The 14137-nt window shown below is 40.2% G+C and overlaps 1 protein-coding gene across 4 annotated transcripts in view; it reads left to right on the top strand.

Annotated features, from left to right (window-relative positions):
* ATXN7L1 (ataxin 7 like 1) overlaps positions 1-14137 on the top strand; it is a 203032-nt gene that overhangs the window by 58769 nt on the left and 130126 nt on the right. For 3 of the 4 annotated variants that reach the window (XM_077835519.1, XM_077835520.1, XM_077835536.1), the window contains one exon: positions 11517-11621. The exons of the other annotated variant lie outside the window; for it this stretch is intronic. In XM_077835519.1, coding sequence (XP_077691645.1) covers positions 11517-11621 — 105 coding nt within the window. The remainder of the gene's footprint in view (positions 1-11516; positions 11622-14137) is intronic. 4 annotated transcript variants of the gene reach the window in all.

Consider the following 14137-nt stretch of genomic DNA (forward strand, 5'->3'; position numbering starts at 1 on the left):
GCACTCTAACTTGCTGGCTCAGGGGTGTGAAAAATCGCTCCCCTAAGTGCAGCAAGTTTGAGCGCTTTAAAGTGCAAATGTGGGCAGGCTCTGAGCGCTGGGAGCTATTCCTCTCGTGGAGGTGGATTATCAGGAGCGCTGGGAAAGCTCTCTCCCAGCGCTCACGTGTGACACACTCACACTTCAAAGCACTGCCGTGGGAGTGCTACTGTGGCAGCGCTTTGAAGTTTCTAGTGTAGATGTTGCCTAAGTCTATGTCTACACTTGACAGGAGGGGTTCAAGAATTCTTCCATCAACCTAGTGCTGTCTACACTGGGATTTAGGTCGGTTTATCTACATTCCTCAGAGATGTGGGGTTTTTTAACACCCCTGAACAACTGCAGCTGGGTCGATCTGATTTTCTAATATAGACCAGCCCTCAGTGCCTTTGTTGAAAAGTCATTTGCCCTCTCTTTTCTTCTCCTTAATTACTTGTGTGTTAACTTGCATTGTCTTTGGTTCTTTGATTTATTTGTATTATGTTAGCATCCAAAGGGTTCCAATCAGGACTGGGGATCAGCTGTACTGGGTGCTGTGTGAATACCCAGTCTCTTACCTGAAGAAGAACTTGGTCTAATTCATCTAATTTTGTTTCTTTGATTTCTACACTAGTGACTTCAATCTTGCTTTACCTTGTTTGTTCAGAAAAGAAACCAGCTTGCATTTGATCAAAATGTAGCTCACCTAGGATGGGATTTTCAAAAACACTTGGCACCTAAATGACTTAGAACCACAAATCATATTGACTTTTGCTGGGACTTGAATTCCCAAGTCAAACAAGCACTCTTGAAAATCACACCCATTGTCTTTTCACTTGCCAGAGCTAACATTTCACAATTTGAATTACCTTGATTACTATATCTGTTGTGTATCCAAATTTCTTCTCTTTTTGGGACTTAAGACACATCTACACTGCAGTTCAGACTACAAAGGTGTGAATAGTGGTGCGCACCAAAGTGCTGCCCTGTATTTCCCTTGTGTGGGTGCTGTGGGCATGAACTAAAATGTTCCTAGATCTCATTAACTTAATCCTCTTCAAACAGCGGTACATTATTGAGAAGTAGGAACTTTTAGTGTGAACCTGCAGCATCTGCACAGAAGAGTTACAGAGCAGCACTTCGATGCACACTGCTATCCATACACCTGTAGTCCATTAAGGGCAGCGCAGATATGCCCTTAATGTCCCAAACAATTAGACCTCTTACACTCTGAACTTCTTGAACTCCCTTGGGTCATCTCAGTGCGCTGCTCATGTTCATTGGCTTTCTCAAGTGATGCCCTGTACCTCTTCAGTGATGGGCATTCTGTCCATGGAAAATTAAGTTCTTGATATGATATTTCATTTTATATAAATAAGACAATCAAGTCATTTTTTCCCTTAAATCTTAATTTTACTCAGTTCATAAAAATGTGTGTTTTTGGTAACAAGGTAATTAACATTTAATATTTATAGTTGTCCAGTCCCTGAAAATTCATATAGGATCTGACATTTTCAAGAATAATAGGAAACCAATATCAACTAACTACTGAAGCAACTTCACCTTTTTTCACAAAAGGAGAATGTTACTTGTAATAAAACTTTATATTAGATAGAAGGAGTGAACACTTATTTCTAACATAAGACGATACTACCTATTCAGGGAGCAGTTAAACATGCTTGTATAACACAGTGCAGTTGCCTTTGTATTGTGTTTTGGTTGCAGGTTTCAATCCACCTCTCAAATCACTCAGAATAGATTTCTGTAAAAGTGATCTTATGTAGTGAAAGGGGTTTTCTCTTTCACTGCCATTGATCTAGAGTGGGAGAGAATATATCTAACAGATTTCTAGCCCTAGAGTTTTTCAGATCTCTAACTGAGGGTCTAGGTTGATGGATGTTTTTCAGCATACCTATCAATGCGACATTTTTGTCAATCTAAACAAGTTCCACTTCAAAACTGACTTATTAAACATGATCAAAATTAATTTTTAGAATATAATTTTACTAAATGTTCAGTGGAGTAATTATTACATAAGATGTAATGTATGTTTACAATTAACAGGGGAGCATGATTACTATATAATAAAATACAACTTCTCTAGCAGTCAGCATTGTGAGGTCCTTGGTGCTGTGATCACCTTAGCTCTGCAATAGAGGGATCATTCCTTTCCTGAATTTTTCTATACACTTAGATGTAACTGATTATGTATATTGTGCTCAACATGTAGAGAAGGAACTTCATATAAGTCATCTGACTTTGATTGTTACTACGAGTAATCCTTACTTTCTATGTGTATTATGATGGAAAGTTCAAGATTATATCTGAGATCTGCAATAGCCTTTGAATGTTCATGCCACTCTGCAAAGGCAACATATTTTCTTTGTTTTCTGTGATTTCTGTTTTTTAATGCATCTTTTACTAAAATAAAGTCTGGCAAAATTGGATCATGTTATGGATACAGCTATCTTATTGTTTAGAACTGTTACTAATATAAAAACTATAAACACAAGAATTCCCTAGTACAGTAAGGCTTATTCTCTGAAAAAATGCAATAAAGTATGTTAATAGAAATATTGATCGTATGACTTTATAGAAGTCAGGATTTCTACAGTCAACTTTTCCCATCCCTTTGCCCTGCTACCTTTTGCCACACTCACATGGGTATGACACATAATATTATAATGTCGGACAATATTACATGCTATTACTCAAATATTTAGTTTTCAAACACAGGCTGTGGTCTTATATAAATACGTTCTACGGCAATTTTGGTAAATTATCAGATGATAAAGATACATTAGTATGTGAAAGGTTTACCATATGAGAACTAGATTTGGTCAAAGTATTTGTAACAAGACATTTTGTTTATCAAAATATTCTTGTTTTTGAGTTTGACAGTGGAGGCAATTTTGTAGAAGTTTGTATTTCTTGAGTTAAAATTTGTGCAAAGATTTTTGTTCTCATTAAGATGTCTGAAAATATATTGTGACAAATGTTTGTGCCTTTTTTTTTTTTTTTAAGTTTTGAGCTGGACTGGTTTAGGTACAACTGATTAGATAAGTTTAGCAAGGTTATTGCTCTGGTTCTTTGGTTGGTTGAGCCTATCCGTGTTGTCAGAAGCATTAGCAGACATGATTCCCCATTTTTTCTCTCTGAAGGAGTGCCTGTATTTCATGGGCTCTCTCTAAACTATTAAAAGTAGGGTTGGAGGCAGGGAGCAGATCTACCTTAGGGAAGCCACAGGCCAGAGGGAATACAGGAATTGTGTAATTTTTTTCTCTTTTACCTGTCCCGCTCCTAAGTTGGGGCATATCCCCAATATATGTTCCATCTGTAGGCCTTTTCTAAAAGGACCAGAAAGTGAGAGAGGCTGACCTCAAACTTTTGGATAGCTCTTTGTGGCTTGCCTTGGACCTAGGCAAGCAAGACCTTCCTGTACCAGATCAATCTGAGTCCAGAAGTGCCCTGAGCTCCAGATCAACAGCTAGCTCCCGAGTCTGTCATCTGTGATGGCGCTGGTTGCAGATGGAATAGGGCAGTTAGATTCTTGAGACAGGGGTGCCATTTAGGGGGGGCAGAGGAGGGCTCTAGTACCCCCTCCTTCCGAGTTCTGTAGGAGAGATCTACTCACCCTTGCCCCATTTATATTCATAAATGATCCGGAAAAAGGGGTATGCAGTGAGATGGTAATGATACAAAATTACTCAAGATAATTAAGTCCAAAGCCAATTGTGAGGAGTTACAAAGGGATCTCACAAAACTGGGAGATTGGGCAACACCATGGCAGAAGAAGTTCAGTGTTGCACTTGGCAAAATATAATTCCAACTATACATACAAAATGATGGGGTCTAAATTAGCTGAACCCGTCCATAAAGAGATCTTGGAGTCATTGTGGCTAGTTCTCTGAAAACATTTGCTCAATGTGCAGTGGCAATTAAAAAAGCTAACAGAATATTGGAAATCATTAGGAGAAGGATAGATAGTAAGAGAGAAATATCATATTGCCTCTACATAAATTCATGGTATGCCAACATATTAAATAGTGCGTGCAGATTTGGTCACCCCATCTCAAAAAGATATATTGGATTTGGAAAAGGTACAGAGAAGAGCAACAGAAATGATTAGGGGTATAGAACACCTTCTGTATGAGGAAAGATTAAAAAGACTGGGACTTTTCAGCTTGGATGACTAAGGGTGGATATGATAGAGGTCTATAAAATCATGAATGGTGTGGAAAAATTGAATAAGGAAGTGTTATTTTCTCCTTCACATAATATAAGAACTAGGGGTCACCAAATGAAGTTAATAGGCACCAGATTTAAAACAAACAAAAAAAAGTATTTCTTCACAGTCAACATGTGGAACTCTTTGCTAGGGGATGTTGTGAAGGCCAAAACTATAACAGGGTTCCAATAAGAACTAGATAAGTTCATGGAGGATAGTTTCCAGGAATAGCTATTAGCCAGGGTGGGCAGGGATCCAACACCATGTTCTGCGTGTCCCTCGCCTCTGTTTGTCAGAAGCTGGGAGTGGGCAACAGAGCGACTTGATGATTACCTGTTCTGTTCATTCCCTTGGGGCACCTGGCATTGGCCACTGTTGGAAGACAGGATACTGGGCTACATGGACCATTGGTCTTACCCAGTATGGCCATTCTGATGTTCTTATATAGAACCCAGATGTATCTGCTCCCCACTGTAACCCACTAGACCCTGCTCTCCTCCTAGAGCTGGATTAGAACCCAGGGGTCCTGATGGGGTCTCTCTCTCCACAGAGTTAGTAATAAAGTAAGAATATACATTAAAATTTTAAACCTAACCGGTGTCCCTTAAGTGACTTGCCATAAGATGTCAGAATATGTTGTTGTTAGAGCTCATGGGTCTAATATTTATTTAATTTTCTTTTTTTTATATATATATATAAAGGAATTAGATACAGGGCTCCTGTCAGCTAATTACTAAGTTATCTTCCAAAAAAACTAGTGTTTTTAAGTGCCTAAGTAGCCCCAGGAATCACGGTTAAAGTTGCCCGCCCCGCCCCCCCCCCCAATCTGAAATGGCGCCCCTGCCCTAAGAAAAACTTTGGCTAGTGATAGAAAAGAGCCGTGCTCCTTTGGGAAGTGTTGGAGTAGATCTCCTTCAGCTGACCCAAGCAAAAAGAGATTTAAACTGCCTCACCAATCCTAGTCTATGTGGACTTAATGGCCCGAACTGGGTGCTCTTGGAGCCCTGAGGGCGCATGGTACTTTGTCTTCAACACCATCTTGGGAGGTGGGTCTAATTGCCTCTGGTACAGAGTCAACAGTGACATGATCACTTTGGCACTCTCCACTCTGATACTGTAATCCCCTGCTCTGCTTTTGTGGCACCATCTGTCTCAGTAGCAAGATCATTGACAGTATTGGGAGATCTCTACGTATAAGCTGAGCTATAGTTGTCATTGCTATTGTAGGTGCTGAATGTCTCCACTATGATGCTGGCTATCACCACTGCGGTGGTACTGAGTATCTCTTAGGCACCAGTCAAGTCACAGTTGGAAGTGCATCCAATAATCAGTAATTTGAGGGGCAGCTGGTAGCCAGATCATCCTTTCAGGCCACTCTATATGCCTCAATACCATGGAAATTTCTATTGCCACGGGGAGAGCATCCTGGCTAGTCTTCAGGCATCTCAAAGGAAGTTCAGACAACAATTGAAAACCTCCCATACGAAGGCTGTGAACTCTGGTATGAAAATGGATGACACTGCATTCATTGAAAGGCTCCCAACCTGATCATTGACTGCTGAGAGCATACATGCTAGAGGGTTGTGCACTTCATAGCTTGTGTGGGCTGAGCTGATTGCATACACCAGTGGCTCCTTGCATCCCTCCATTCCCCCCACAAGCTCCCTGTGTGCCATCCTCCTCTGTTTGAGAGACTCACTGTGACTCCCGATCTCCTCCATGCCAGGAGTTCTTTGTGACCCCCGTGTCTGCCTCCTCCCATACCAGGGTACCCCAATCTTTCCCCCACCCCATGGTGGGGGTTCTATCTGTCCCCATTCCCCCATCTGCCATTTCCCTCCATGACAGGGGCTCTCTGTGCACCCCCTTTCATACCTTCCTTCTATGCAAGGGACTCTGTGTGGCCCCCATCCTCCTCCTTCTCCCCATACCAGGGTCCTCCAGTCATCGTCCCCCCAGTAGGAATTTGGTGTGCATGCCCCCATTCCCCAGTTTCCCCTGACCCCCTTTTCTCCCTTCTCCCCATTATTATTATTTTTCATCTGAGAGAGACATCATTCTGGGTGTCAACATGATAAACTCTAGTGGGAGGACAGGCAGAGAGGAGATGGGGTATTGTTATGCTGAGGGGCCATCAGCCAGCTGTTTTATCTACAGAGGACTGTAGAAGTGCTTGAAGCTGTGTCTATACTAACAAGATGGCATGGGGGGCTCCAGTTAAACCCTATTTTTCCCATTTCAGTTTTCCAGTTTTCCCCAGAAGTCAATAGAGTTCTGGCCACTGATTCCAAGAACCTTCCCTAAACATTTGAAATCGATTAGATGCAGGGTTCAAAAGTTATTGTTACATATAGACAAAGAAATGCTATTGAGATGAGTGCAGGCTTTCACAAGCTTGGCCAACCAGCTGCCAGAAGGAAATGGAAGGCTGCAGTCTTGTTCCAGACAAAGACAATGGCCAACTGCTTTTATCCATCAAAGAAATAGCCTGATTTTTGGCAATCATGGTGTCACAACCAGGGCATGGGTGGTCTGACCTCATGGTAAGAGCAGGAGTCAGGAATCAAGCCAGGTCCGATACCTGGAGGTCAGAATCCAAGGCAAACAGAGGCCAAAACCAAGAGTCAGGTATTAGGAGACAGGCAGGGTCAGGTTACCAGATCAGTAGCAAGTAGAAGGAGCAGGTATTGCAGGGGAAACAGTCTGAAGCAGGGAGATCCCAGTTGCATGGACAACTTCCTGTTCCTGTGCTGGGTTTATAAAGAAGTTGTGAATCAATAAGGACTGCCAGCATTCTGCCAATTAGATTCCAGGCCTGCAATCCTCTGTCAGAGTTCAGCTTCTATTCTGGCATCTGCTAACAGGTCACTGGATAGCAAATTGGAACTTACTAGCCTCTAAGAGCCCTAAGGACCAGAGGAGGGAGGGATAGCTCAGTGGTTTGAGCATTGGCCTGCTAAACCCAGGGTTGTGAGTTCAATCCTTGAGGGGGCCATTTAGGGATCTGGGGCAAAAATTGGGGATTGGTCCTGCTTTGAGCAGGGGGTTGGGCTAGATGACCTCCTGAGGTCCTTTCCAACCCTGATATTCTGTGGTCCCTGACACATAGTTTATTTATGGCAAACATGGTTATTTAAATTGAAAAAAGAAAATGCCTGTTCACACTAGACCACCAAACTATGCAAGCTACATCTGTGTTTAAAAATGTTTGAGACACAAGGTGAGTAAAGTCACATTTTCTCTTGGACCTCAAACACTTTTTGAGTACCTTTCCCAGACCTGAAAAAGAGTTCTGTGTAAGCTCAAAAACTTCTCTTTCACCAACAGAAGTTGGTCCAATAAAAGATATCCCCTCACCCATCTTGTCTCTCTAATATTCTGGGACCAACTCAACTATACCAACACTGAAACCATTCCCCCTTTTGGTGCCATAGGAGGCATAGGACTTTTCTGTCTCTTTTCTCTGCACTTTCTGTGCAACTCATTTCACCCTTTTCTCCACTTTTGCCATCTCAGTACTACAAAACCTGCTATTGGTGCTATGTACTACTAATAGTCCCCTCGTTCCCCACTTTGCCACCCCAAGATTGTGTGTGGTGAAGATGCAATTGCTTCTCTGATACTGTGACCTGGCCTGGTTTCTAATTCTATTATGTCCTTTGGTAGATTCTTGGAGTATTAACTCCTTCTGTTTTTTAGTAATTTCTCACAGCTGGACTTCTACTAACATAAGTCCCAGAACTGGGCAAGTTTTGAAGGCCTAGTATATGGTATATATTCTGAGGCTTAAAAAAGCTTAAAGAATTTAGAATGGCGACAAAATGTAACTCTTAAATATTATCTGTACCTTTTTATTTGGGAAGTGATCAATCATAGAATCATAGAATATCAGGGTTGGAAGGGACCTCAGGAGGTCATCAAGTCCAACCCCCTGCTCAAAAGCAGGACCAATCCCCAATTGATGAGTGTGTGTGTGTGTGTGTGTGTGTGTGTGTCTTTTATAGTATGTAGTGTGGTGGTAGCCGTGTTAGTCCCAGGATATTAGAGAGACTGGGTGGAAGAGGTCATATCTTCTATTGGACCAACTTCTGTTGGTGAGACACAAGCTTTTGAGCTTACACAGAGCTCTTCTTCAGGTCTGGGAAACTTAATCAGAGTGTCACAGCTCAATACAAGGTGGAACAGCGTGTTTAGCACAGGTAGTTAACATACATTTCAAGGGATCATGCAAGGTGAAGTGGCCCATTAATGCCACTCCAGATATAAGGGGGAAAGGAGGCGGGGAGGTGAGGTAGTTAGTAGGTTATAGATTGTTATAATAGGCCATAAATCCAGTGCCTCTATTCAGTCCATGATTTTTAATGTCTCGCAAAGTTATGAATTGAAGCTCTCTGGCTCTCGGGCTTTGAGAATGAGGACTGGTAGGTCAGATATAGAGTGATCACTTTTTGGAAAGTGTTCACTCTCAGATGATGTCTTTGTCTTTTGTCATTTTCCTGTGTGAGTTCATTTGAGAGCGTAGTGAAAGTCTGGTTTCACCCACATATTTGCTATTGGGGTATTTAGTGCAATGGATGAAGTATGCCACATGTTATGATAGGCATGTGAAGGACATATGGAGCTTGAAAGCTGTGTTGTGGAGGGTGTTGATCATTGTAGCAGTGGAGATATGTCTGCAGGTTTTGAATCAGTTGCTCTGGCAGGGTCTGGTGCCGCTTTGAATTAGTGTATCCTGGAGTGTCGGGAGCTTGCTTCTAATGATGTGCTTGGAGAGGTGATGCAAGAGTAAGAATAAAGCTTTTTTTCCCCCTAACTCTTATAAACTTTATAACGAGGCTGAAACATTTCATAAATGTAATGCAATGGATGATTCTTGAGCTGAGAGCTTGTGCCAAGTTTCAGACTGGTGAGGGAATCCTTATCATGGAATTACGAGGTTCTGACAAATGGGAATCTACAAATGGAGAATCAGTAGCAAAACCCTGGCTTTAGCATTGCTATATCTGCACTGCAATGTAAAGTGTTTTTAAGATCAATAACTTCATCCTCAGGCTAAAGCAGAAGGAATGGCCTCTAGAGTTCTTAAAATTATATAACCATATTAGATGTGAGATTAAAATAAAATGGCCTGCCAAATTGTTCTTTTATCAAGCGGTAAAATGAATAGCTGTGAAGAGGAACAGGGGTTAGTATGCAATGTAGGTCCCATCTGCACTAAAACTGTAACTAGTTAGGGTATTAAATCACAATATGGTTTATTTATAGTGTGGTATGTCCTGGTAACAAGGCTAAAACCTTGAAAAGTATAAGGCTTTAGCATGGTTAAGGGGCCACAGTTAGGTCTCATCTGAACTATAACTATAACCTTTGACCATGTTGTAACCAGATCTCGTGACTTTGTGATATCAGTATAGAATGGGGCTTTTGCTTTCCTCCACATCCTGGCCTTTAGTATCTCTTCTTGATTTATATTGTCTATCACTGAGGGGGGGCCTGGTTCTTGCCAACCATAGTTGAATCAGAGTCTCTTAAAATCCACTAACCCTGCTCTTCCGCATCCCTTGCTCTCTGAGAGACTGAAAACACTCGCTCCCAGCCCTTTCAACCTGAAGAATGATATTCGTCCTAGGCATCGAATTGTGGGCTTTCCCATAGGGCAGTGCAGAACATGACTCAATTTTTAATTAAAACATACCATTCTGGCACTACGATTATCAAGAAACAATTAAATAACTTCGGTAATATATCAATTCACCCACTGAAAAAGCTACTTGTCTGAATAAACATAAGTTATAAGACTTACAGACAGGTCACAAATATATTAGAGAATTGATATTTAAACATTCTTCTGTTTATCATCCTCAGCTGGTATTTTGAGTGTTTCAGAGCCATTTAATTTTTGTGGTGGTCCTGCACTAGAAGGTTTTTTTTAATGTTTAATTTTAATTTAAGTAAATGGAGTTTGTCTTTTAAATGGCAAAGCAGTGCTGAATTGAAAGCTACCTTTTAAGGAACCTGCATCAGAAGCAGCATTGACAAGCTTTCGAGTAGATCTTTCACATGCAGTAAATAGTGCTAAGGCACCATCATGTGACATCTTTGAATAAGTCATGGACCTGTCCTGAGGGGTAGCATGGACCACAGTTGACATTGTTGATACTCTGAGAGGCACTTGACAGTCCAGCAATGTATTCGTTGTTTGCCCAAAAGAATCTACCATTACCTACCTACAAGGCCTTTCATTTTCAGTTGTTGTTTTTTTAAAGTTCAGAAAGTTACCAGTGTTTGTTACAAAAATTTTAAAAAATGGGTGAAAATGGATGCACAGTTCTCTGGGTAAATATTGAGGTTAGTGTTGGGGGTGGGAGAAGAGAGAAAAAAGCCACAAACAGAGAAAAGTAAGAGTATTAAGTAATTTAATGCTGTGGTTTATTTCATGGACTGCTCATTAACAGAATGTACACATGCACGTGCGTGTGTGCATCTCTTCCAGTACATTTTCTTTCTTTATCTGACAGCCTTGCATTTACACTTAGACTAATTTATTATTAACATAACTGTGTCTACCTAATGTAATGTATTGGATTGTCTTAACATAATCAATATTTTCATGTACTTGAGCAGTACAAATTTGGGTGAAAATTGGTAAAAATAGTAGCTTTTGTAAAAGCTGGAAATTTTTCAGTAAAACGGAAAACAAGGGTCTCATTTACCTAACACTGATAGATTTCATGGAGTTGCCCAGTTGGTCAATGGAGAATGGTACTTTGGAGATCCTTGGCTCCTGGGTCCTATCTCTAATTCTTAAAAAGTAGCATCTGCTAATAGTCTACAGAGAGCCAAGCTGCAGAACCCATGTTCCTTGTTTGCTGAAATACTAACAGAAATTAGAGATGGGAAAGACCTATAAATATTTCATTTTGTGAGTCCTTTCCCAGTGCAGGACTGTTCCGTACAACGTGTTCTTGAGTGCTTTGTTCAGTATTACATTTATTTCCAATAAGTATTTAGACAGGGGTGCTGCTTCTTGTATTCTGATCATCAGAATAAGATGTTCTGTCCACAGCTTAAATAAAGGATCATAGAAATTAGAGCTGGCAAAGATCTATTCTGATAACATACCACCAACACTGTCCTTACAGAGAATATTACGTAGTTTTTGGTTTTATAAATATAATACTAGTAATCCTACAGTATCTTTAATTTCTTTTAAATATACTCTTAACGCATAACTTCTAATACTTATATATATTTTTTAACTTTCCCACAGATATGCACTTATTTGGCCATTATCCAGCTCATGACGATTTCTATCTAGTAGTGTGCAATATCTGCAATCAGGTAGTCAAGCCACAGGTTTTCCAGTCGCACTGCGGTAAGTGAAAATTTTCATTCCTGGATTCCAGTGCCAGATCAGTGTATGGTTCTCATAAGAATCATTGAGTACAATCATGACAGAGGCATTGCAAAGGTAATCCTCTTGTCATCATGTCTGTTTTCAGCTCAGAACGTCACAAATGCCTGAAAGCAGGTATGAGTTTCTTATAGGGAAAGTTAAAATAAATTATCCCAGAAGCTTCTCAAATTGAACCTATTATAACAAATTAGATAATACAGTACCTGTAACTAGATACTAACTAGACCAAAACTATTTTGATGTAACCTTGAAATGGTCTCTGTCAAAGTTGAGCAGTTGGGTCACTTGTAACCAGAACACAGAAAGAAAGGTCTCAAGGATTTGTATTTAGGAAGTTTGAAATGAAGATTGATCTTTTGCAAGTTGCGTGTATACAATAAAAGCTTTAATAATACCAGGAGTTGTAGAAATGTGCAAATACTTTTTCTAAATTAGCCTGCTAATGGCAAGAATACAAAATGTATCCTTATTTTGCTATTTGAAATCAGAGCTCATTTTGTTTGAAACGCATTTTTTATTTTGCTTGAGCAAGCTGTTTTTGGGCATTTCCTGCAAATCTTCACCCCAAGTTCTAGTCTCATAGTTTATTATTTGTCCACTGTTTTGATCTATACAAATAAAAGGGAGTGGCAGGGTGTGGCCTGCCTTGGCCAGGACACTAAGCTGATGAGCTTTATATGAATTCCTGAAAGTTTCATACATTTTCCTCTGAAAACTTCAACTTAATCAAATTAGTTTTTGAGAGAGGATTTCAGAACAATGAAAAGTAGCTAATACTGAAGGAGGGATAGGTGAAAATGCATCAGAAAACAAAACTGAAGGTAACCCAGTCAGATTTTACTTTTTTCTGTTGCAAACTGAGTTCATAGATCCTTTGTATTGTTCAGTCTTGTATGCAGGAAGCGATTCAGTAAGTGGAATTCTGCAGCAGACCTGCAGAACAGGAAATGTTTAAAAAGCACTGCCTCCACTTTGGAGGGACACTTACTAAAAGTTAACTACAGAAATCCATCTGTGTAAGACCAACAGGAAGCAATTGAAGTCATGTTTCAGGCAGTTACGTGCCACAGATCAGCATGGTAGGTTTTTACTAAAAGAATTGTGAAACAAAGCATAATAAATGAATGCCACATTTCAGATCTTGTCCTTTTCATAAGATACTCAAACATGAGGATCTTGGGGCTCCAGTACCAACATCATGAAAATTCAAAACCTAGACGCACAGGTCACGAACATAATTATTTTTAAAGAACCAATTCCAGGGTTGTAACTAGTAATTTTTCTTGAACGAACACACACACCCTCCTCTACCCTTGTTGCCTCCAGCCTACGTTACATTCATATTTTCCCAAGGTAAACAGACCTCTACACACATGGTCACTGATAACATGGATACATTAACTGTAAACACTTTATCAGTGTGTTAATAAAGGCTTGATGCAGAACAAACAATTGTGTATGCTGCAGAATTGCTACACAAGGATAATTGAAAATTACTTGCTTTGGCATGCATGATACGTGCTGGCCTTCAGTCATGACATGTTGGCCTGGAGTAAATATGAAAGATGGCCCTCTTTCTATTAAGTGGACATACATGATCCCTGTTAGAAACAAAATACCCCCCCCTCCGAGAGCAATAATCTGATTTCTCCATCTGATCACTGAAGTTTCTGAAAGGAACTGAGTGTAAATGGCATAATACCATTCTCATCTGTTACCAGTGTTAGCCTGCATGTCGGTGTAAACTGACACAGATTAAGAAGATTTTTTGCCAAGAAAGTAGTAGAGTCTTGTGGTTTCCCACTCAAGATGTGAGTTACATATATGAGAAAATGGTACGTGTTCTTAGGGTCATGAGTGCAGCAAACTGTATGAGGAAATCTAGTAGAGTAAACAAGGGAGGAATCTAAAAATGACAAAAATACTTTAAAATCAAAAGCTACATTCAAATCGTTAGAATTAGTACAGGGGATATTTAAGCATACGATACTGCCGTATCAGAAAGTATGTGATATGCTCCTCAGCAAAAAGGAAAACATTTGTCATTGAATGGCAAGATGCACCGGATTTTATTCGTGTCTGAAGGGTATCTGTCAAATGGAAATACAGCATGGTGAATTCCGTAACAAGGAAAGTAAACCATGACAGGTAAATGGTAAAATAGAACTTAGGAGGGTCAAGAGGGAATTTTAACAGTTAATAGCCAAAGTTAATCAGCAAAGAACAAGGAATTCTTCAAGTATGTCAGAAACAGGAAGCCTCCAAGGTCAGTAGATCTGCTAGACTACCATGGAGTAAAAGAGAGAAACCCAGTGTAGTTAAATCTTCCCACTGTATTTTCCACTGAATGCATCCGATGAAGTGAGCTGTAGCTCACAAAAGCTTATGCTCAAATAAATTTGTTAGTCTCTAAGGTGCCACAAGTACTCCTTTTCTTTTTGCGAATACAGACTAACACGGCTGCTACTCTGAAA

The sequence above is a fragment of the Eretmochelys imbricata genome, chromosome 1, assembly GCF_965152235.1.
Source record: "Eretmochelys imbricata isolate rEreImb1 chromosome 1, rEreImb1.hap1, whole genome shotgun sequence".
NCBI lineage: Eukaryota > Metazoa > Chordata > Testudines > Cheloniidae > Eretmochelys > Eretmochelys imbricata.